Source organism: Trachinotus anak, unplaced genomic scaffold (assembly GCF_046630095.1).
Source record: "Trachinotus anak isolate AG129_WGS33_773 ecotype Australia unplaced genomic scaffold, CSIRO_AGI_Tana_v1 ptg000031l, whole genome shotgun sequence".
Lineage (NCBI taxonomy): Eukaryota > Metazoa > Chordata > Actinopteri > Carangiformes > Carangidae > Trachinotus > Trachinotus anak.
In genome coordinates this window covers 8,514,689-8,537,629 of record NW_027273882.1, presented here as the reverse complement: position 1 = coordinate 8,537,629, position 22,941 = coordinate 8,514,689, and the positions used below count along the sequence as shown (strand labels likewise).

The window sequence follows — 22,941 nt, the reverse complement described above, 5'->3', positions numbered from 1 at the left end:
AGAGAAACATCAGAAACCCACGAGGCTCACAGAAACAGACACGCAACACTTTATTAATGTGCTTCAGGTCCTGTCAAAGACATTTTACATCCACAGTCACTTAGATAATTATAGTAATGATGAGTGAGCTGTATATGTGAACTGCACATCACTAATAACTTTTTACAGTGTTCTGCTGGTTAACCTACTACACTATTTACAACAAGTCATCGCTTACTGCTAAAGTGAAAACTGAGACAGGTGCTATATAAATAAAGTTTACTTACTTACTTACTAAAGAAACTAGCAGATCTGAATAACATGTAAACAACAGAAACACCAGCAACAGGAAATGAGACGATACACTTCCTGCAGCACAACAATAAAACTTTTGCAAACTTTTGACTGGTGCTATAAGACGACGCCTACTTTTTCAAACCTAACTTCTGAAAACAAAATGATCACCAAGTATCTACATGCTAAATAAGATAAACTAAGCTAAGCTACATAGCAACAGACCATCCAAAGCACAGACTCTAAAGCTGAAACTATGCTTTAAGAAGAATTTGACACATAAACGTGTCTGTGAATCTATGAAGGGTGTTATAATTATAGGTCATGGAGGGTTGCAGAGTCAAGTAAGCTGATTGGTTGAATCAGCCTCTGCTGAGAGGCGGATGAGGAGGAAACAGCCACAGGAGCGTCACCCTGATGCACGTTCACAGACACGATCACGGTTCAGCCTCATGTGTCCGGGGTGTTGACGGTGGAGTAGAGGTTGCTGGGATCAGTGGAGGGAACTTTGACTGTGGTGTAGGTCACTGCATCATCTTCATCATCATCACCATTATTTCCTTTAACCTGGGAATAAATCGACATACACAGAAACACAACACAACATAATGTGACTAGAAGAGTAACATGAAGATTTATCACAGCTGCATCTCAGGTTCTTTCCCTTTCATTCATTCCATAAAACTCTTTCTATCTTCAGCTACAACAGCAGTATATAACCAGACAGCTTTACCCGGGGTTTACTGTTGGTCTTGTTGTAGCTGATGGAGGCATAGGAAACACCATCTTCAGGATCAGTCTGCACAGAGAACACAATGAAAATGATCAGATCCTTTACTTAAGTTAAAGTACCAACACAGAAATGCAACAATACTTCATTACAAGTCAGCTTCTGCATGAAAAATCCTACTAATCCTACTACTAGCTAAGTAAAAGTTCTTCTATGGAGCAGCAAGTTACTGTTGTAGGTGCAGGTGGAGGACATAGACATCTGACCTGTGACCCTGACTACACCCTGCTGTAGGAGCTAAAAAGGTTGAATCAATTTGTTGACATTTAAGTTTGTTCAATTTTCCACTGTGTAAAATCTTCATCTTAAAGAGCCTCTGATGAAGATCAGCTGTTTCACCTGGGTCACGTCCACATGATGTTTTTCTATAATAAAGACACATGATGATGAAATAATCAGTCGACACCACGACTGAGTGTTTCCACCTTGAACCAATGACAGTCTCATAAATACAGATTCAGACAGTCAGGGATTCATACGTCATCGAACCTCAGGAACCAATCCTGTCAACCTGTGGGGGTGGGGGCGGGGCTAAATACACCTGAAACTTTGTTAGTACAGAGAGCCAGAGTTAGCATTAGCACAACCGCTAACACTGTGTCAGCCACTGCCAGTTACAAGCTAACAAACAACATAAACAAATAACAGATGCTAACGGTTCTGATCCGTCTGCTAGTCTCTGATTCTGGTCTCAGCAGACTCCTCCTCTGAGTCGGGGTCTGACTTTCAGACCAGTTTTTATGTGATAACATGTTCAACTAAATATGAATCATCAGTTTACAACATGTAGGAACTTTAGAAATTAAAGCTGTCAAATATTAGCTCAAAGTTGTACTTAAGTACTTGAGTAAATATAGTTGTAGTGGTCTAATACTGATCTCTCTTCCCCCTCTAATACTGTTCCCTCCCACAGGGCTAGAGTAAGGGTGGGGTCAGGTCATATGATGACTGATATTGAATCTGAGGTCAAGAATCCTGCCTCTGTCATCACTGTGAAACTGACACAGTGAAGGGGATGTTGTTTGGTGAACTCACAGGTTTAAAAGTCACAGTGTTTGGATCCACCTGCGTTTTCTGCCCTGAAAAAACAAAACAGGACGTTTCACATTGAAAATCCAGGTTCATCAGAACTTGTTCAGAAAAGTGTCATCAGTGAAGGTTCTCACCTTTAGTTCTCTTCCTTCTGACGAGCAACACAACAACGAGTGCTGCTAAAACCACAGGTACAGCAATGAACGCCCACCAACCTGAACGAATGAGTGAAAACGTGTTGGCTGCAGCTCTTAGGATAAACATGTGACACCCAGAGTCATCTCTGGTTTTTACCTGATGATGTTGCATTAGGTTCTGTTGCTGTTGCTGGTGATGATGTAACTGCGGGTGTTGCTTCAGTTGCTGGTTTTACTGTTGTAGTTTTTGTTGTTTCCTCTTTTTCATCCTCACCTGGACAAATAAAATCAAACACCTCACATTTATCACCTGCAGCGACGAGCTGAGAATGAATCAAACCACCTTCACACATCAGATTTATGAAACAATGAAGTGATCTCAAACAGCTCATCATGTTCTCACCTGAGGACTGAGGGCTGAAGATGAACTGCTGAACTTTTCCGCTGTGATTATCAACCACTTCACACTTGAATAACTCAGGATCTTTTGACTTTTTATTACGAGTCACTTTGGCTGAACATCCAGGCTGTGATGTTTGAGGTTTTATAACTTTATTTACATCTTTGCCCTCAAACAGCCACTTCACTGTGTGTCGGCACGCTACAGGTGCCGACACAGAGCAGGTTAATGTCACCTCATCATCATCTTCATCACCATCTTCATCCTTCTCTTCAGTCACTGGTGAAGGTGGAGACATTGAGAGACAAAGACATGAGCTTGATCACTGTCATCATAATTATTGTAACAAACTGCTCTAATAAGACAGTTTGAGCTGAAAACATGATGGAAATACTCACTGTTAACAATAGACAGATACATCTCATTTGGTTTTGGTTTCGACCGTTGACAGACGTACAGACCAACATCCTGAGCTGTGACCTTCTTTATAACCAGAGAACAGTTCTCTGTCACACTCAGTCTGTCTTTGGCCGTTTCATTAATCTTCCCATGTGTAACCAGCTCCACTGGTCCTGAGGTTTTTGAACCAACGAGTGTCCAGCTAGTACGACCACATTTATCCCGATCATCTGTCACATCGTTACAAGGCAAAGTGACGTCTTCTCCTTCTCTGACCAGGAAGGAGATCAACTGTCCAGTTACTGCTGCTGAGAAAAGAAGAGAAATATGAAAAATAAAGTGAAAATATAGTTATTCTGAAGTTAACTGCAGAGACAGGAAACATGGTTCTAAAATCAATGAGTATATTGATCCTGTATGTTTGCTGTATACTGATCCAATCTCCAGAAAGAGATGAGACCAGGTCACAGGAGGACTGGACTGAGGCTAAAAATCCTGCTCAGCTGGTGGAGCGTCCAAACATCCAGAGTCCACATTTGTTTTGGTCTGAGATGCTGGTGGTCCAGAGTGACATCTAGTGGCAGTGACGATGGTTTACAGAAGCTTGAAACAGTGAGAACAGCGTCCAGACGATCGATACCAGAGAGAAGTGGAGGCGTCAGCGTTAGATCACATCCTGGACACATCTGAGTCTCTGCTGCTGTTGTGTCTGTTCATGCTGCAAATATCTCATTAGTTCAGAGAACTGACCTCATGAATATTAGTTATTAATCAGTACAACTCATAACTCACCTCATCAATCACCACATATTTCAGATTTCTGTCCCTCATGCTGCTTTTAGCAGTAAAAAAAGGATCAATATCTGTATTGATACTGTTGATCGTGGCCCTGGTGTCATCTACAGAAGTGAAATGTTTCCTTACCTGTAAAGTGAAGCAGCAGGATCAGAAACAAAGACATGTGAATCCATCTGAACTCAGGCATCGTGTTTCTCCATCAGCGTCTCAACTGCTGACAGAGGAGAACAGTTTATATCAGCTGAGGTTAAGAAAGAGTCCGAGTCACTTCCTCAAAGTCTGTTGCGTCTCATGGAGGAGGAGCATGTGAACTCTTCATCTGCGAATTTGTGAAAAGCTGGTGATGTTGCAGATTTACTAACTTACACTGAAGGCAACTGCAGGTCATTAATCCCCAGTTCTCTGATCAACAACAATAGAAACAATTAACAACAGAGAGGTCAGAGGTCACAGATGTCCCCACTGCAACACACTGAACTATGATGCAAACCAACAAGTGCACACTGTGTCTGGTCTCACGCTCCGTTTGTGACGTGGTCAACCACACAAAAGAAGAAGAAGAAGCCATAAACATCAGAGACACAAACACTTCACACGCTGACGAGCGTCTGACCGTCGCTGGAGTCACAGCACAAAGGCCCCACACTAAAAATAAAGTGACACAAAAACACTCGTTGGTGCTCAACCACACAACTAGAAAACGTTACTGCAGCGGCTGTGTTCACTGAGGCCGAGGCAGAAACATGTCTGTGGGTGGGAGGTGTCTCGTGCTGTCTGCACCCTGCAGGAGGCTGAGCTGCAGGAACAATGGCAGCAGCAGTCGCTCCAGCAGGTGACCAATGAAGACACACGTTTATGTTCAAGTGACCAAGTCTGCCTGCAGCCGAGGAGGAAGTGGCCGTGCATGTCCGGTGAGTGTGCTGTCTGATTGTGAGCATGATGAGAGGGAGGTTCTAGAGGCAGGACTAAATACACTTCCATCATGAAACATCACATCATTAGTACATGAAAAAGAAAAAACCAAACACACTCGACGGTGAATCGTGTCTTTATTTGCAGATGATGTTATGGTCACTTATAACAGACAGACACATTATATCCCAACTAAGGCTTGGTGACAACACTGCTGAATGAGAGTGGATTAAACCACCTCTGTGCACTGAGCGATAAAACTGAGCTTCAGCAACAATCTGGACTGGAACATCTGGTCTGAACCTGTGAAGGTGTTTGATGACGGTGAAATCCAGCTGCTGTGAACTGAACTGGCTGCAGATGAGAAAAGTTTCCAGCTTGTTGATCAGCGGAGTCTGACAGAGGAGGAAGGGTCTGCAAAGTTTTCATAGCTCACTCGACCATCATCTTCATCTTCATCACTATGTATCTGTGAACAAAGAAAAAAAAACACCCCGAGCTTGTTGAACCAGCGAGTGTCCAGCTAGTACGATCATCTGTCACATCGTTACAAGGCAAAGTGACGTCTCCTTCTCTGAGCAGGAAGGAGATCAACTGTCCAGTTACTGCTGCTGAGAAAAGAAGAGAAATAAAGTGAAATATAGTTATTCTGAGGTTAACTGTCGAGACAGGAAACAGTATATTGATCCTCAAAGTATTGATATCACTGACACAGAGTCTTGTTTTGAATATCACATTAATAACAGTGTCCAGGGGATTTATGCCAGAGAGAAAATGGAGCCATCAGCACTCTGCTGCTATTTAAACTTTTTCTTTGTCATAATTATGAACTATTCTAACGTTTTCATTTGAGGTAATACACCTTTCAGTCAGTGGATGGTGCTCTGGTGCTGTGGTGGATTTGCTGAAAGGATTATAGGTCCAGGCTCTGCACATGCGCAGCTCAGAAATAAAGGAACTGCGGCCAATGAAAACCTCTCTCCTGTCTATCAGCCCTCAGGTCCTGCAGAACTCACTTCCATTCTGTAAAACTGGACCGAAGTACATGTACTCATGCAGTAGTAGTAGTTTTGTAGTGTTTTCAGGTGGCTTGGTGTTTTTGTATCTGAACGTCTCAGCAGTGTCGTCATGGAAACTGTAGTTGTTGACAGGTGTTTTTGTACACATGCAGCATCAAAGCTGAACATTCACATTTATTTGGAGTCATGAATAAGTGAGAATTAAACCTTTTTTACTTGTAGAAGATGTTATTGTCTGTAAAATGGGCTTCAGATTCTCAGATTCTCTACAAACTGTATGTTGAGCAGAACATTTAATGGATTTAAAATCTGCAAACAGAGAGACATTCACAGTCCTGTATTACTGTCAAATAGGCAGTTATCACCATTTACACTGACTTGCAGTCTTCATATGTTCATTTTACTCATCAGGTCACTTATTATGTTGAGCTGAATGTTTTCAGCAGGTGGTCTCTGGTTTAGTTTGTGTGAACAGTAAAATAAAAGTGTTAAATGATCCAACGTTGGTCTGAAATAATCGCAGTAAATGGGAGTGAGTGTATGATGAGTGTGAGCTGATGGATGCACAGTAAATAATAACATGACATTAGCACAGAAAGATACTGTTTCCTGTATGTGAAGTACACAGCAGCAGGTCCTTGTGAACTGTGGACACAATTTCAAACTAAATAATGTAAATTAAATATGAACAAGTTGCATATGTGTTTCCCTGTGATTAAGGGTTTCTCTTTGCAAGTATCTGACAGTGAGATTGGATTTACACCTCCCTTACACAGCTTCTTCTCAGGTTGTGTTGGATGTTGTTGCTGTTTTGTCGCCCTCACCTGGACAAATCAGAGCCAAACAAACTTCATGAGGACAAAAAAAACCTCAATGAATTTTTAACACATGTGAAACTAGACATTCTCCTCTCGGTCTCTATCAAAGAACTAATGGTTCCTCACTGAGAAACATCCCTGTGAGATACAAATGTCACATCATTGTTGCTTCATTTGGTCTGACAGAGGAAGTGTAAAAGCTTCTTCTTTATTGAGCATTTGTGGTGAAAGCCTCGAAGATGACCGACAGTCAGTGGTCATTCATCATCATCATTTTCACTGTACACTCTAAACATCAGACACCAGAGTACTTCAGTGAGCTGCTGCATTTGAAGAGACTGTTTTGTAGATTTCTTTGGACAGGAAATCTTCTCCCACACCTGTGCCCTGCGTCCTCTGGGCTGTGTAGGGATGTGCATGTGTTTTTATGTGTCACTTTGTAAGATGGCTGTTATAATTAACTCAGTCAGATTCAAACCTTGCAGCTTCTTCACCAGCAGCCCTCACACAGATAATTAGACAGGGATTTCAGATATAAGTTGGAGCAGAGTTCTTCAGAGTTGATGAAAAGTATTAACTGATGTTTTAGTCCTGGTTTGGCCCAGTGTTCACTCAGTTTTTAGCCATAGTTTAATTGTGTTGGTTTGTTGGAACATTTCCTGGTGTAAAAACCTTTGGTGTTTAAGTCCTGCGTCTAGTATTTGTCCTCGTCTCTGTCTCTCTGCGTCTCTCTCAGGTCACTGGTGAAGGAGATGAAGAGCTCTATCCTGGACAAACTACCTGCTTCAGTTCACCGTCTGCCAGTACTATGAAAGGTGGGAAGACTTTTCAACATGGATGCTGCTGGATGAAAGGTGACGGAGAACAAAGTTGAATGACTGTTTAATGTAAAACCTGAAATGATCTTTGCCCCCAATAGGGTGACTGGTGTCATGTTAACTGATCTGTTTTATTCTCTGTAGTGTCACACCAGGTAACTATGAAATGGATTCAGTAAAGTTTATCATTTGCCAGGGTTTATTATATGTAGGTAAAGGGTACATGTAAGAATGTGTGTGTTTAGTCTACATCCGTTATCTTTGTCATACTGAAACCAGCAGTGATGGTAACAGTTGCTGAAAGCTCAGGTTCAGGTTCCTGCACATGAAGATGTTGGGTAAACTGGGGTGAAATGCCCCCTCAAGAACCATGTCTAATTTCTTTTAAAGGATTTATGTTTTGAAAATCAATAGATGAGACTGTTCTCCTGTAAAAAAGAAGGTCGTCTGTCAGCAGGTTACTATGACCCATAATCAGGTTCTGTTGCTAGTGGTCGCAGTAATGATGACAGGAGCAAAGGGAAAGAAGCCTGCGGGTGCCATCTTGCCTCTCGAGTCATTTTGATCTATACAAACTTTTATGCATAAGATAAACTTTATTTTCAAATGCTGATGTTGCTCTACCTTTAACTGCAAACATAAATGTTAAATAACACATTGTTTCCACAACAGTTTGATTATTGCCAATTCATTTCAACTTGATGGGCGGAGGACAATTTGTCTAAAAACATTATTTCAATTTTATTATCATTGATATTTCAATTACTGACATAAAAATTCTGTTACACACAAAAGGATGAGCATTAAAATGATTTAACATGAGCACAGATATTTAGCTTACGCTAGCAAAGAATTAAAGCTAGCAAGCTAGTGCTACATAATGTTATTTATCTTTACTCAGCTATTCAGCCTTTCAAACTGATAATAATACATTTCTTGCCATTGGTTAGCTATTATTTTATTGTGTTAGTGATGGTGTACATATTGTCTTAGAAACCGGGGCCATCTTACTTTGTTTACCTGTAGTTTACTTAAAAATATGAATGTAACATTGGTCACGCAGTCATTTGACCTTTCATTCACATGTTGGTGGTATCACCAGATCCGCTCTCTATCAGCTGTAAACCACAAAAGGGTTTTATATCAATATTGGATTTTTGACAGCCACATTAATGTCTGAGTCACAGCGTCCCTAGAAGGAGATGACGAGAAAAATGTTAAGACTTACAGCCACATCCCCTTGAAGGTGTTTCCCGATCAGAGGTGGAAGTATTCAAATCCTTCAATTTAATAAAAATATCAAATGGATCAATGGATGTGTAAGTAACATGAGGTTGGTGGAGGTGCAGAGAAAATGCTGAAGAGCCCAACTTTCCTGCCAAAAGTCAAAAATGATGAATGAAGTATCTGTTAAGAGAACTGGGCAATAGTTAACCTGTCTAGGTGAAAGTTTACTCCTCTGGTTTCTGCACCCTCTGTACAGACTTAATCACTCTCCCTTTCTGATCATGTGCCAGCATTAAGATCATATCCGTCAAGGTAACAACAGTGCAAACCTATGTTGTTAATCTACAGATAAAGCACCTTATTCTGAAAGGAGCTGATAACAGTAAAGATTTACTGTTTTTTGTGAGTGAACTTTCCCATACTTGGGTCCTTCCTACGGGCTGGGCTGTTTCTCTACAAAAGGCGACTCTCCTCACACTCAGACCCAATCACAGCAGGGCAGGAAACCTACTCTGGTAGCACAGCGGTGACAAGGACACAGTTTCAAAACGATGGGGATATTAGATGTTTTTCTCCAGTCCTCCAGTTCTGCCTCCCTGTTAGGGGCTCTGGTGATCCTGCTGCTTGTCTACCTTCTTTCCACCTTCAGCTTCAGCACCCAGGAGAAAGGAAAGGATCCTCCAGGACCAAAACCACTTCCCCTGCTTGGTAACCTGCTGCAGCTGGACCTCAGGAGACCCTACAACACATTACTGGAGGTGAGGAAAAGGCTGAGGTAGTCTTTCCTGAATATGTGTGTCATACAAGTCATGATGTTACTCTCCTGTCTGCAGCTTTCCAAGAAATATGGATCAGTGTTCACCGTCTATCTGGGACCTCAAAAGGTGGTGGTGCTGGCAGGATACAAGACAGTGAAGGAGGCACTGGTCAACCATGCTGAAGAGTTCGGAGAAAGAGACATGATACAAATTGTGAAAGATTCTAATCAAGGAAATGGTAAGACAAGGAAAAATCAGCTTTTTCAAATGATAACCTTTTACCCACCTTTACCTGTTTACTACCTTTGCTCCTAAAACTTCACTTCAGGGGTTTTATGGTCCAATGGGGATACATGGAAAGACATACGGCGCTTCGCTTTGACCAACCTCAGAGACTTTGGGATGGGCAAGAAGGCCTGTGAGGACAAAATCATTGAGGAATGTGAGCATCTGATCAACGTGTTAAAAAAATTCAAAGGTAAACATTTGTATTTTAACCTGTTGATTTATTTTTATTTATTTGAAGCTTTAAACAAAAATCCTCTTGAATTTGATTTAGATTTTTTCCCTGTTTTCCTTCATGCAGGAGAAGCCTTTGACACGACCCAACCAATGAACTGTGCAGTCTCTAATATTATCTGCTCCATGGTCTATGGCAGCAGGTTTGAATATGATGATCCAGAATTTACCTCTCTGGTAGATCGAACAAACAGAATCATTCAGCTTGTGGGCTCTCCATCAATACAGGTATCGTTTCATATGTTTACGAATCTAAGATTTTCAGCACTGTGATGATAATATAAATGAAACTGTTGCAACTGAACAGAAAAAAATAATTAGAATTTTCACTTCCCTGACAGACAGATTGTTATTTTACAAACTGATATTTTGTTGAACAGGTGTACAACCTGTTCCCATGGATTGGGAAATGGCTTGATACCAGGAAGGAAATCCTCAAACTGATTGATGCCAATAAGAAACAGAACTTACAGCTGTTCAGACGTCTGAGAGAAACCCTCAACCCTCAGATGTGCAGAGGCTTTGTGGATGCCTTTCTGGTCCGGAAGCAACATCTGGAGGTTGGGACGTGTGTCATAACTTCATTGCTATAATTTATTTCAAGTTAAGATTTAATAAATTATTGTAGATCAATGTGTAGACATTAGAGTCCAGTTTTGATTCCACTGCGTGATGTGGGGCACAGCGCGTGAATGAGTGCTCCCACATCCTTTTAACAAAGCGCTCATGTGTTCCCAGGTAACACAGCTGGCTGTGTCTGCATGGACCCCCGAGTGGATGTCCATGTGTAGCCAAGAATTTGTGACTGGAGAGACGGTCCTCACTAGAGTGCATGTGCCTTGTGCACTGTCAGTCTGTTTCTACTGTATTTAATTGTTCACCCTACTGGAGGAGGTGTTGCTTTATATTGACAGGTGTTTACACCTGGTTTGACATTAGGGAGCGTTTGGCAGGTGAATATAGAACCTAGATTTATAGGTAGTGCAGTTTTGGAGTCCAGTAGCTTAGTTAATATGTTCAGACTATCATACCTCATTTACACCTGGCATCAAAATGCATTTTGGGTGATTGGATTGCAATCACCCTGTGACTCCCAGTGGCTGGTCAAGTTTCTGTCTGGTAGTAGTCCGAAGTAGACTCATCAGTAACAAGAGGTGTAACCCTCAGTGGGTTTGCATCATTTAAAGTAATGAAATACATCAAAGTTTTGGATCAGAGGTTTCAATAACTTCACTTATTCATCTTTTCATACAGGATTCTGGGAATTCTAACAATAACTTCCACAGTGAAAACCTCATGACCACAGTCCTGAATCTCTTTGCTGCCGGCACTGACACAACTGCAACTACACTAAGATGGGGACTTCTGCTGATGGCCAAGTATCCAAAAATACAAGGTGAGGAACTTGAAGAATCCTCAGTTTTCATAGACCAACAATCAAACATCTGCTTCACCAACATAAAAATCTTCATAAAAACAAACACCTTTCATCTCTCAGACCAGGTCCAGGAGGAGCTGAGCAGGGTGATAGGAAGCCGTCAGGTGCAGGTGGAAGACAGGAAGAACCTGCCCTTCACCGACGCCGTCATCCATGAGACACAGAGACTGGCCAACATCGTCCCCATGGCACTGCCTCACAAAACGAGCCAAGACATCACCTTCCAGGGTCACTTCATCAAGAAGGTCATTTTTACCCAAATGTCGTTGTACTTCTTTATTTTTCATCAATTACAGGGAGTGAATATGAAGTTTCTAGAGGAAAATTATTGTATTGTATTGTAAAGTATTGATTTCTATTCACACTTGAACTGGTTAACTTTCCTTCTGGGTTAACATAACTCTAGATTATTTATTATTTATTATTTATTTTATCTTTTATACTGACACCTACTCACACAGAGGTAGAGCTGTACCACTGCAGGTGCTGAACACTTTAACTTTAATATGCTTTTCATTAACTTCCCAATTTCGGAAGTCCCATTTGGTCTTCCATAAATATTTTCATATTATAAATACAAAATATAACAATAATTTATGGTGTAGAATGAAATATTTGAATAATAGAGAGCAGTTGTTCAGCACATGGAAAGATTATTAATTAATTATTGTCCATAGGGGACCACAGTGTATCCTCTCTTGACATCTGTCCTCTACGATGAGAGTGAGTGGGAGAAACCGCACTCCTTTCATCCTGCTCACTTCCTGGACAAAGATGGGAACTTTGTCAAGCGAGACGCCTTCATGCCTTTTTCTGCAGGTTTGTGAGCTTTAGGACTTGCACTTCCTGTTGATGTTCGCTCACTCGTAGATGACACAAACATTTTCCACTGACGTCTCTCACAGGTCGCAGGATCTGTCTCGGAGAGGGTCTGGCCAGGATGGAGCTCTTCATCTTCTTCACCACCCTCCTTCAGCACTTTCGTTTCTCTCCTCCACCTGGAGTTTCAGAGGACGAACTGGATCTGACTCCACGTGTGGGCTTCACCCTCAACCCGTCACACCATGAACTGTGCGCTGTCCCCTGTATGTGAGCAGCAGAGCTTGAAAATGCTGCTCGACTTTAACTTGTACAAGGCTTTAATGCTATTTTAGAAAAACTCATATCACAGAAATGAGCTTTCCGAATCAGCCACTTTCTCTGCCTTCAGAGTTTTTTGAGAGTGAAAAATAGTTCTTATTTGATAAAATGTGTTTGTCTGTAATTACGATGCTTCACCTCCTGTTTACCCTCAGACACCGAATTCAGGTAGATTTTTCTGTACCACCAACCATCTGATCCTCGGCTAGAAATTGCCTCAGCTTTGCATGTTGAAGGCCACAGTCCAGCACAAGTGCAAATAAAAGATGCAATCCTGAGGTCATCAAACTGGCCACCCGTCATGTCAGACCACTCCATCGGCCTTGTATGTCTTGGGTCGCTGCCGCATCAGACAACAGGACATTAGTCCAGATCAGTGACAGCTCTGTATTTTCAAACTTTCTTACATCGTTTAATAAATTGTATTTTTACAAGTATTGACTGTCTTGTGAATAATTCCATGACATACAGTATGTCATACCTTCAGATGTAAATTGTAGAATGAAAATGTTCTTAAAATGTTCTACACAGCATGAACTCAGCTCTGATATAGTACCATGCTTGCAATGGTGAATTTAGATATGGGTGCCATGGGAAGCATTGAGTCAGGAGACAACACAGATGCTGGGAAAAAAAAAAAGAAGCTACATTTGTGTGATCGGTTTTCTATCGATCACACCGAGTCGGTCGGATCGGGTGCTCTTCTATTTTGTGCACCTGCTGCTGAGAAAGTCTCCTCTTTCGCTACCAGAGGTGGTGGGAGATGAGGAAGTGGTAGTTTGACCACAGGTCTCCCCACTGGAGCGGGGGAATCTGGCAAATAGTGCACTTCTATCTGTACAGTATCAGTATTACCATTAAACAGAGTTTTCAGTAAATATCACAATGGAAAGAGAATAGAGCAAAAGATGTGTGGTGTTATTGTGGCGTTATCCTTGACACAGTGTCACAGTGCATGTGTTGTGCTCTTAAACAAGGGAACTAGTGAGGGGAGATGAACAAAGAGAATCAGCACGCTGCTCTCGCCTTCACTCGTCTGTACCGAGTGAGGAAAAAGGAGCGTGGTTCCCCCACTGGAGTCCTAAGGCGTTACCAATAGATCAACGCACAATCAACCCAGACAAAACCCTGTTCCACCTTTCTCTACTCCTTACATTCTGACTGCATACATATATACTCTATACCAACATCTTTACAGCATAGTCAAAACAACAATGAAATTATGCAATGGGATACAAAGGATGGGCCTACATAACTCTGAAAGGAATTAAATTGTTTTAAATTTCTTATCCACTACATATGACATTTCATATTTGTTTAAATACGTCAGGTCAAATCTTTCAAAAGCTCAGCAGACTCAGTAGGTCAATTAAAGGCAAGGCTCTGGCACAGAAGTTCTCACAGAAGCTTCTATAATTACCCACCATGGCCAAATAACGGTCAGCAGTCGAGGCACTCAATGGTGTCCATTTATGCATGAGCAAAATGTCCCATACAATAGCCTGTTGACAAAAATTCAACTCCCTCACTTGCTACTGCAGCTTCAGACAAAGGAGACAGCGTAGCATCATCTCTTTGCCCCCTTCACCAGCTGGTCATGAGACAGAGGCAAGTCTTTGACCTCAAAGATAGATTTCATACTGAACTTGTGATTCTCTGCACTGCCAAGAGAAAATTTATGTCCCTTTTTTTTTTGGAGTAAATGCCTTTATCCACTAAGGCCGTATATAACTCTGCCTTAATATTTTGTTTCTTGGTCTGTCTTGAAACAACAATCTCATAATGATCTGCAATCAACAAAAGATTATCCCTGGTACACTAATGAAACCCTTCCAGAGTCAGAGCTTCAACAAACTCCTCCAACTTAAACTTCCCATTTAGGAGAACCAACAATGCTCAGCCACAACACCACAAACGCAGCTGCTCCAAACAACCCTTACACACTGCAACATCCTGACTCACTTCTTACAGCAACCAACAGATTACAAGAAGAACCACTACCACCAAACTACGTCCACAAAGTTGCCAAAAGAAAAAAGGCAACTCACAGCTGGTACCACAGGCTACAAAGCTGTTCCACAAACATCTAGACTAACATACTTCCACTAAGCCACCAAATCTAGATCCTACAAACATCATAATGAAAACTCAAAGTTTTCTGTTGGATGAGCCCCCAAATTATATTACAAACCCCACAAGGTTTTAATCCAAAAATGAAGTCTCAACATAACCAACAGAACCAAGCTGTTGCAGTGGAAAAAAGCTATTTATTTCTGGAACAAATATAGTTAAACAACCACAATCACAACACAAAGAACAAAAGACTGATGGGCCGGATAATATAAGCAAAAGAAAGGAAGCCAACAAATGGTTATAGGACCTGGTGCCTTCCCTCTAACCTAAACCAAAAGGGCCTGACTCTAACCTAACCAAAAACAAAGCCACGAAAACAGGACTACCAGACCCATCAATGAAACAAAAGAATCAAGAAACCATGAACCTTGAAACGGCAACTGTGGCGGTGGCAGATGGAAGAGAAAGTGAGCTGGGATCCCTGCCCAGACCTTATAGGTTTCCTCCCCCCAAATCAGGCCGGACCAGATCCAGTCAGAGAGGAAACATTCCAAACACAAGACATATTCAACATCACCAGCAGAGGGAGATAATGGACAATGTAAACCACGAAGCTCCTCAGTGGTCTCTTCAGTTTTCTTTGTCCTCGGTTCAGTGAGTATGGAAAGTGTTGAGAGAAGCAGCCAGGTTGAGTCAAATAAGTGTTCAGTACTTAAAACCCACCATGATCATATTATTAACACGCTTTTACACTCTCGAAGGGGGAGGCTGGGCAAAGTTTATGAATACATAATTTAGATTCATATGCCCTCTTTAACTATTATAAAACAGCACTGGGAAGAGGAGCTCGGCTTTGACATCTTGGATGACATTTGGGACGCAGCCTTGGATCGTGTACACTCCTCATCCACATGTGCACGTCACAGTCTTATCCAGTTCAAGGTATTGCACCGCCTACATTATTGTAGGACTGCCCTGACAAAACTGTACCCACACATTGACCCCCTCTGTGGCAGATGCAAAATGCTTCCTGCGACTTTATATCATATGTTCTGGGGTTGCCCTGAATCAGATCGATTCTGGTCCTCTTTCTTTGAATTATTCTCTAAAATATTTTAAAAACCTGTTACTCCCTGCCACCTTATGGCCATTTTTGGTGTAACCTCAGGAAACATATCCACGACCTCCTGTCAACGCAAGGCATTCTCCTCCTTCTTAGCGCGGCGGTTGATTTCCTGAATTGGAGGAATGCTGCTCCGCCCCCCACACACATCTCAAGAGTATCGTGTAATCTCAAGTTAGAAAAGATCAGGTATACTGTTAATGGTGCTCTTCAGAACTTTCATAAGACATGGGATGACTTTATTGAAATTGTAAAGCAATTAGATGGGCTTCAATTAGAGTGATAAACTTCCAGCAGACCCATAAGAACTTCATGTACCCTGGCTGAGGACGGGAAACTGGACCCCCCACCACCAATCCTTCCCCTCCTCTTTATGTTGTCCCTTCCTGTCTGTTTGTATGTGTGTCTTTTTTTTCTGTTTTGGTTTTATTTCATTTTTTTCTGTTTTTCTCATATATGGTTATTTTTCATATTATATTCTACTTGCATTGTTTCAGTATATTTTGATTCTATATAATTTTGGTATTATTATTACTTTTGTACTTACCTATTTTATGGATGTATTGGATTAAATCCTGTGTGCCCTGACAGTTGATATAAAGATGCATCCAAGGAAAATTCAATAAAAATAATTTTGAAAAAAAAAAAGTACTGAGTGGTTAGCCCAGAGGGGAAAAGGTGAGTCAGTCACCACCTGCACCACATGAAGGTAAACATTGACACACAGCACTGAGTGAGTCTGTGACACTGTTTAAGGTTGTAGTGCTTCCACTGATATGGCTGACAGGTGGTTTAGTACATATAAAAGCAGAGAAGGAGAGAGCATTTGTCAGTGTCAGACTCTAGACTGTTTCGTGGAGGTAGTACATACCACTGCAGACTTGATAGGGATGAAACTCACAAATAGTACACTATAAAAATCATATATTCATTTTTGACCAACACTAAACAAAGGAAACGACACGCAGACCTCTTTTCTATCAATACCACGCTCAGAATTCGAGCTATTCTGGGAATCATCAAACACTATACTTGCTTAAATAATTCAATTGAGACAACAATAAGTGTCAAAATATGGAATCCTCATTAATGGTTAGACATTGGAACCACACACACACACACACACACACACACACACACACACACACACACACACACACACACACACAGTGTTGTGACTTAATATACAAATGTTGTGCAGCAACATTTATAGTACAGAGGGGCTCTCTACTGTCTCTACTGTGAATATGTGACCCAGGTTTCACAGAACATTGACATGAGAAGATCTAACATCAGTTCACTGAAACTTGTTGGGGCAGTTTTCCACAGCTTGTCCTTCCCCTTGGGCTGCACCTATTCTCCATCTGAAGCCACAAAAGACACCCCTCTTCCCAAAAACACTCACACAGCTAAAGGCTCTAAGAAACCTACTTGGTTGGGACACCAACAGCTTCTCCACACTTTTTTTTTTAATCATGGAGATGTTAGATCTATTTCCCCAAACCTCCAGTTCTTTCTCCCTGTTGGGGACTCTAATGATCCTGCTGCTTGTCTACCTTATTTTCACCTTCAGCTTCACCTCCAATGAAGACAGGAAGGAACCTCCAGGACCCAGACCACTTCCCCTGCTTGGTAACCTGCTGCAGCTGGACCTCAGGAGACCCTACAACACATTACTGAGGGTGAAGACAGTGGAAGTGTTATCAGCTCTTTCTCTGTATCCACTTTCTCCTGTCTGTCTGTGTGTGTGTGTGTGTGTGTGTGTGTGTGTGTGTGTGTGCATGTGTGTGTGTGTGTGTGTGGCTCTGACTTAGGTTACAAATTTCAGACTAAATACCAGTTAACTGGGGTCAGTGGTTATGTTTAGGGTCTTGGTAAGTCTCCAGGAAATTAATGCAAGTCTATGTATGTTTGCGTTCATGTGCATGTGTGAATCAGGCTTCATCTAAACTTTCCAACCAAGAACAAAAAAACCCCAAAAAACAGCTGTTTATCTAAATGTGGACACATTAATAGCCTAGTGTGATTTATTATTGTTGCTCTGTTTCTGCCATTTGTGTAACTATATTTTAATTTGTATATATATGTATTTCCATCAGGTTGTTACAATGAAATGATTTGGTGAAACCATTTGTATGATTATTACATGAAAACCAAATTTTTCCAAACTGCAGACCGGCTTCAACAATGGAGTAATACTTGAAATATAAATAATTTACTTAAATGAAGCACTCCCCAATCATAAGCAGCACAGAAAATCTCTTTCAGTTCGTTAAATCCCTGCAGCATCTGAAGTCAAGTGTGAACTCCTAACCTGCAGGTCAGGTGGGGTCAGGTTCAGTTCATACTCGAGCTGATCATGTGTTTGGGCACGTCGGGTCAATATGTTGTTAAATCTGCAGCCTGTAAAAAGTGCCGTTCACAACACCGTGCAGTTACTCACAGCCGTACACCTGGCTGCCCTCACGCCATATATACACCTCTACACAGACAAGAGCAGTCAGTTATAACCAGATATAGTGGTTTTTCATGAAGGGGAGGTCTGGTTAACAGAGCTCATCACAGGCTCGTTTTAGCAAAAGAAGTGTCTCATGCTTTATCCTTGAAACAAATCAAAATAAAGATACGCCAGTGACTTAAACAGGTAAAACAACAATCATGTTCAGTAAATGATCACACAAGTGTATGTATGTGCGTCTCTTCCTCTGTGAGTGTTTGTGTGTGTTTGTGTTTTAAGAGAATATCTGTAATATGTTGTTCTTAGTTTTCTAAGAAATATGGATCAGTGTTCACCGTCTATCTGGGACCTCACAAAGTGGTGGTGCTGGCAGGATACAAGACAGTGAAGGAGGCTCTTGTCAACTATGCTGAAGAGTTTGGAGAAAGAGACCCAATGCGAATCATGCAAGAAGCCAGTCAAGGACATGGTAAGATAAAAAAAAAAGACTTTCTGTTTTTCAAACCTTAATGACTGACGTATTGTTATAATGTGGTGCCTAGGCCACGACAAATTAGGGAATGGCTAGGATATTTATAATACTGAACTGAAGAAGCAAATACAAGTATGGGGTGTGTCAGTCAGTAATACTGGTGATGTAAATGTGCAAACTAGTAAAATAGATCCATCGTGTCTCATCCCTGGGTTGTTGCTTCTCCTTTAATCAGCGATTGTGTGTTTTTGAAACTTATTTCAGCTGCAGCTCACTCTGTCAGCAGTGTAGCAGCTGTGTTCCTGTTTCTGTGCTGGGCAGGTGACAGGTCTGTTCAGTGTTTGAGCTCTGAAAGACATCATGGCACAGAAAAGGGGTGAAAACCATTTTCAGCCAGATGTTGTGTTTATGACACTGCCGATTGGAACTGGAGCTGATAAACCCTCTACTGCACCTCTCTCTCTCTCTCTCTCATGTATTTCCTGTTTCTCTTCACTTTTCCTGTCAAATAAAAGCAAAAAAAAGTTCAAAGAATAAAAAGAAGAATTTCCCCTCACACATTTTGTTGAAATGCTTCATCTCAGGGGTTTTATGGTCCAATGGAGATTCATGGAAAGAAATGAGGCGCTTTGCTTTGACAAACCTGAAAGACTATGGGATGGGTAAAAAGGCCTGTGAGGATAAAATCTCTGAGGAATGTAACCACCTTATTGATGTCTTTAAGAAATTCAAAGGTAAATGTTTTTTCTCACATTTTTAAATCAAATGTGTGATTAGCTACCTTTTAAAATGTGCTGTGATTTTGATTTGCCTTTGTTTTCTCTTGTGAAAGGAGAAGCCTTTGATACAGCCCAACCTATGAACTATGCAGTCTCTAATATTATCTGCTCCTTGGTCTATGGAAGCAGGTTTGAATATGATGATCCAGAATTTACCTCTCTGGTTGATCAAACAAACAGAAACATTCAACTTGTGGGCTCTCCATCAATACAGGTATTGTTTTATATGTTTATGAATCTCAGACTTTCGGCATTGTGATTTAAATACATATAATAAATAAACTGAATAGAACTGAATCTGAATTACTGGTCAATGTTTACATCATTTTTAGTACTGATGTGTATATATATTTTGACAGGTGTACAACCTGTTCCCATGGACTGGTAGATGGATCGCTAACAGGAAGCAATTCCTCAAACTGGCTGATGCCTATAGGAAACAGAACTTGGAGCTGTTCAGACGTCTGAAAGAAACTCTCAATCCACACATGTGCAGAGGCTTCGTAGATGCCTTTCTGGTCCACAAGCAGCATCTAGAGGTTGGGAATCACCTACCTATGATAATTGCTATAGTGCTCATTGCTTGTAAATCATTCCCAATCAATACTCAAATGTGATCTTTGATTTAAAATGTAAACTGTCAAATTAAATATTCCAACATTTTTACAATTAAAAGATCCACTTGCTCCAAACGCAACTGGCTGTATTTGCAAGTCAGCAGCATGGCTGCAAGGACAACAAAATTTATTACAAGTTTGGTTTTTGTAGCTTGAAATGTTGCAACATTGTTAAACATGCAACAGGTTCATCAGGGAGACGGGCATGAGCAGCCAATGACCAGGCAGATGGTAAAATGACAACCTAGCCTGTGTTGTATTATTGTTACGTCCCCAAGTGGTCCAGGGGAGTGGGGAGTAACAATGTTAAATAAAACCAGGGAGAAGGAATAACTAGGAAACAATAGTAAGGTCACAAATGAGCCAATTTATTATAAATTAAATAAGTTAATCAAAAAATCCTTCACGGCAACACAAAACGAGCTCTGGATAACGGGCAAAGCCGGTAGAACCTGGAAAAGAAAGAAAGGGGCGACAAACAGGAAATGGTAAGTTGAAACCGAGAACACCCTCCCAGCCACAGGGAGTAACACGCAGACAGTATCTGGTGCACACACAAAAACTGGCCCACTGGCCAATAACAATGATCACAGAGCCGTCACCACTCGCTAGCTCACACACAGCCTCACACTGCCGTCTGACCCACTGGCCCTGACTAGGCCTCCTCAATGCTCCTTATACTCCAGGCTCTGATTGCCAAATCAGGTACAGCTGTGCTGGTTTACCTGCTGAAAAAAGGGGAGGGGCCAAAGACACAACACACACATACACAAACACTACTCCGGCACGTAACATCATTTACAGAATGACTTCCATGTTCTACTTAAAAATAGGCCCAACAGTTTTCTAATAATGATTTTAACAATGACTTTTCTTGATTTGCTCTGTACTTACAGAAAGCTGAGATTACCAACAGTCACTTCCACAATGAAAACCTTGTGATGACAGTTATTCATCTGTTTGCTGCCGGCACTGAAACAACTGCAGCTACTCTCAGATGGGGGCTCCTGTTTATGGCTAAATATCCAAAAATACAAGGTAAGGAGCTGTGAAAGTGCACAGCTGTCAAACACAGACACACATTCCAAGCTTCATCATTAAAGATTCCCTCCCCCCCAGACCAGGTCCGGGAGGAGCTGAACAGGGTGATAGGAAGCCGTCAGGTGCAGATGGAAGACAGGAAGAACCTGCCCTTTACTGATGCTGTCATCCATGAGACACAGAGACTGGCCAACATCCTCCCCTTGTCTCTGCCTCACAAAACGAGCCAAGACGTCACCTTCCAGGGTCACTTCATCAAGAAGGTCAGACTGAACAGACACTTCATATGGAGGAAACAAGCCAACAAACAAGAAAATACAAAATAAATTAAAAATTTCAAAATATGATTGGTAAATGATTAGATTGAAATAATGTGCAATCAGTTAACAAGACTACTAACTAGACTAGAGTTGACAGCCACACCAGTAAGTTTGTGAGGCTGTCTTTGGCTGGCTAAATACTGATGTCAACATGACCAGCTGACGCTGAGAGAAAGGTGATTAATTTTGCAGATATTTCACCATCAGCCAAAGTATCGGACAAAAATATTTTGACCTGATGATGGCATTGAAAAATTAAGGTGACCACTGGTATCTGCACCACAGCGCATGGAAATTAATCCAACAGTCATTGGATCATTTATTCAGAAACTAAAACTGTGAACCTACTGTCAGTATGGCAATTCATCCAGTAGTTACTAAGATATTTCAGTCAGGACTGAAGAAGTGTATGGACTGACAACCTAGAGCCATGCAGCTAGTGTGGCAAAAAGGTAACAAGGCAACAAAAAAGTCTGTAAATAAACAATGTGTCTTTTTGTCTTGGTCCCCCTGCCTGCTGGCAATGTTTTCAGTTTGTAACTCATAAATTCATACACCAATTATGACACAATTTAACTTAAACGTCTATAAGGATAAATTAAGTGATGGCATTTTATATTCAAATGTTTAAAGGTCAACTTTACTGTGACTGGCCATTATTGATCAATTGTATTTCCTGCAACTTGGCTGATTGTTGGAGGGATTCAACCATGACCATATGTCTAATTTTTTTATTTCAAATTTTTTGTCATCCCCAGGGGACCACAGTGTATCCTCTCTTGATGTCTGTCCTGTTTGATGAGAGTGAGTGGGAGAGACCACACTCCTTTCATCCTGCTCACTTCTTGGACAAAGATGGAAAGTTTGTCAAGCGAGAAGCTTTCATACCTTTTTCTGCAGGTTTGTGAGCTCAAGCATCACTTCATGTCAGTGCTCACTTCTACTGGCAGATGACCTGAAGTGTTTCCTTTGTTTTCTTCTGCAGGTAGCAGGATTTGTCCTGGGGAGGGTCTGGCCAGGATGGAGCTCTTCATCTTCTTCACCAGCCTCCTGCAGAACTTCCGTTTCACTTCTCCACCTGGAGTTTCAGAGGATGAACTGGATCTGACTCCACGTGTGGGCTTCACCCTCAACCCTTCATCTCACAAGCTTTGTGCTGTCCCCTGTATGTGAGGTGGAGAAGAGTTTAGTACTGAAAAAAGCATATTGTGAGCATATTCCAGACTACTGATGTAAGTATGTTAACTGCTCCTTCAAACTGTCCTAGCGATGAGCAACATCGGCCATTTACTATGCTCGCAGAGCTGATTCATAGTAACATTATATGTAGTGATCCAAAAATGGCTGTCTTGTAACTTGTGATGCAAAATGATGTCATATTTTCATGTATTTGTCCACAATAAATAATGCTGCATAAACCTGTTGCCAAAAAATAATAAAAGTCATGAGGATACATTGTTTGGGCTCCATCAAGTTAAAATCAAGAGAAATCCAACATTCAGGTATTCTACAAACTATGTAGAGAGATAGAGCTGCAGAAGAAGCCACGCAGAAGACACGCAGCCAGTGTGAACACACGT

General features: G+C 41.3%; 3 protein-coding genes across 6 annotated transcripts; 2 read left to right on the top strand and 1 right to left on the bottom strand.

The window, feature by feature from the left end:
• Positions 1 to 33: 33 nt before the first annotated feature.
• Positions 34 to 4,060, bottom strand: LOC139612478 (uncharacterized). 2 transcript variants are annotated; one of them, XM_071468091.1, is made up of 8 exons: positions 3,956 to 4,060; positions 3,031 to 3,339; positions 2,636 to 2,911; positions 2,390 to 2,506; positions 2,230 to 2,310; positions 2,099 to 2,142; positions 1,007 to 1,072; positions 34 to 840 (listed from the first exon to the last, which is right to left on the bottom strand). In XM_071468091.1, the coding sequence occupies exons 1-8, from the start codon at positions 4,014 to 4,016 to the stop codon at positions 724 to 726; spliced, it is 1,071 nt and encodes a 356-aa protein (XP_071324192.1). In that variant the 5' UTR covers positions 4,017 to 4,060; the 3' UTR covers positions 34 to 723. The 2 variants fall into 2 exon arrangements, with proteins under 2 accessions (XP_071324192.1, XP_071324193.1); XM_071468092.1 differs by having other exon boundaries at positions 2,618 to 2,833.
• Positions 4,061 to 8,990: 4,930 nt separating this feature from the next.
• LOC139612348 (cytochrome P450 2K1-like) lies at positions 8,991 to 12,915 on the top strand. Of its 3 annotated transcripts, none has more exons than XM_071467835.1 (10): positions 8,991 to 9,381; positions 9,457 to 9,619; positions 9,710 to 9,859; positions 9,941 to 10,128; positions 10,281 to 10,460; positions 10,639 to 10,701; positions 11,155 to 11,296; positions 11,399 to 11,583; positions 12,016 to 12,157; positions 12,244 to 12,915. In XM_071467835.1, the coding sequence occupies exons 1-10, from the start codon at positions 9,175 to 9,177 to the stop codon at positions 12,429 to 12,431; spliced, it is 1,608 nt and encodes a 535-aa protein (XP_071323936.1). In that variant the 5' UTR covers positions 8,991 to 9,174; the 3' UTR covers positions 12,432 to 12,915. The 3 variants fall into 3 exon arrangements, with proteins under 3 accessions (XP_071323936.1, XP_071323937.1, XP_071323938.1); XM_071467836.1 differs by having other exon boundaries at positions 8,999 to 9,381; positions 9,968 to 10,128; XM_071467837.1 differs by lacking the exon at positions 10,639 to 10,701 and having other exon boundaries at positions 9,010 to 9,381; positions 9,968 to 10,128.
• Positions 12,916 to 17,042: 4,127 nt separating this feature from the next.
• LOC139612352 (cytochrome P450 2K1-like) lies at positions 17,043 to 22,819 on the top strand. The gene is made up of 9 exons (XM_071467840.1): positions 17,043 to 17,356; positions 18,439 to 18,601; positions 19,189 to 19,338; positions 19,437 to 19,597; positions 19,743 to 19,922; positions 20,897 to 21,038; positions 21,120 to 21,304; positions 22,120 to 22,261; positions 22,347 to 22,819. Exons 1-9 carry the CDS (start codon positions 17,150 to 17,152, stop codon positions 22,532 to 22,534), a joined length of 1,518 nt encoding a protein of 505 aa, XP_071323941.1. The 5' UTR covers positions 17,043 to 17,149; the 3' UTR covers positions 22,535 to 22,819.
• The last annotated feature ends 122 nt before the right edge of the window (positions 22,820 to 22,941 follow it).

Excerpts from the sequence above, each read along its gene's own strand:
- LOC139612478 (XM_071468091.1), bottom strand. The coding sequence starts at position 4,016 with ATGCCTGAGTTCAGATGGATTCACATGTCTTTGTTTCTGATCCTGCTG. Across the intron at positions 3,340-3,955 it reads CCTGCTGCTTCACTTTACAG|CAGCAGTAACTGGACAGTTG; the intron begins GTAAGGAAACAT and ends TTCTTTTCTCAG. Across the intron at positions 2,507-2,635 it reads CTTCAGCCCTCAGTCCTCAG|GTGAGGATGAAAAAGAGGAA; the intron begins GTGAGAACATGA and ends TTATTTGTCCAG.
- LOC139612348 (XM_071467835.1), top strand. The coding sequence starts at position 9,175 with ATGGGGATATTAGATGTTTTTCTCCAGTCCTCCAGTTCTGCCTCCCTG. Across the intron at positions 9,382-9,456 it reads CCTACAACACATTACTGGAG|CTTTCCAAGAAATATGGATC; the intron begins GTGAGGAAAAGG and ends TCCTGTCTGCAG. Across the intron at positions 11,584-12,015 it reads AGGGTCACTTCATCAAGAAG|GGGACCACAGTGTATCCTCT; the intron begins GTCATTTTTACC and ends TATTGTCCATAG.
- LOC139612352 (XM_071467840.1), top strand. The coding sequence starts at position 17,150 with ATGGAGATGTTAGATCTATTTCCCCAAACCTCCAGTTCTTTCTCCCTG. Across the intron at positions 19,923-20,896 it reads TCCACAAGCAGCATCTAGAG|AAAGCTGAGATTACCAACAG; the intron begins GTTGGGAATCAC and ends CTGTACTTACAG. Across the intron at positions 21,305-22,119 it reads AGGGTCACTTCATCAAGAAG|GGGACCACAGTGTATCCTCT; the intron begins GTCAGACTGAAC and ends TGTCATCCCCAG.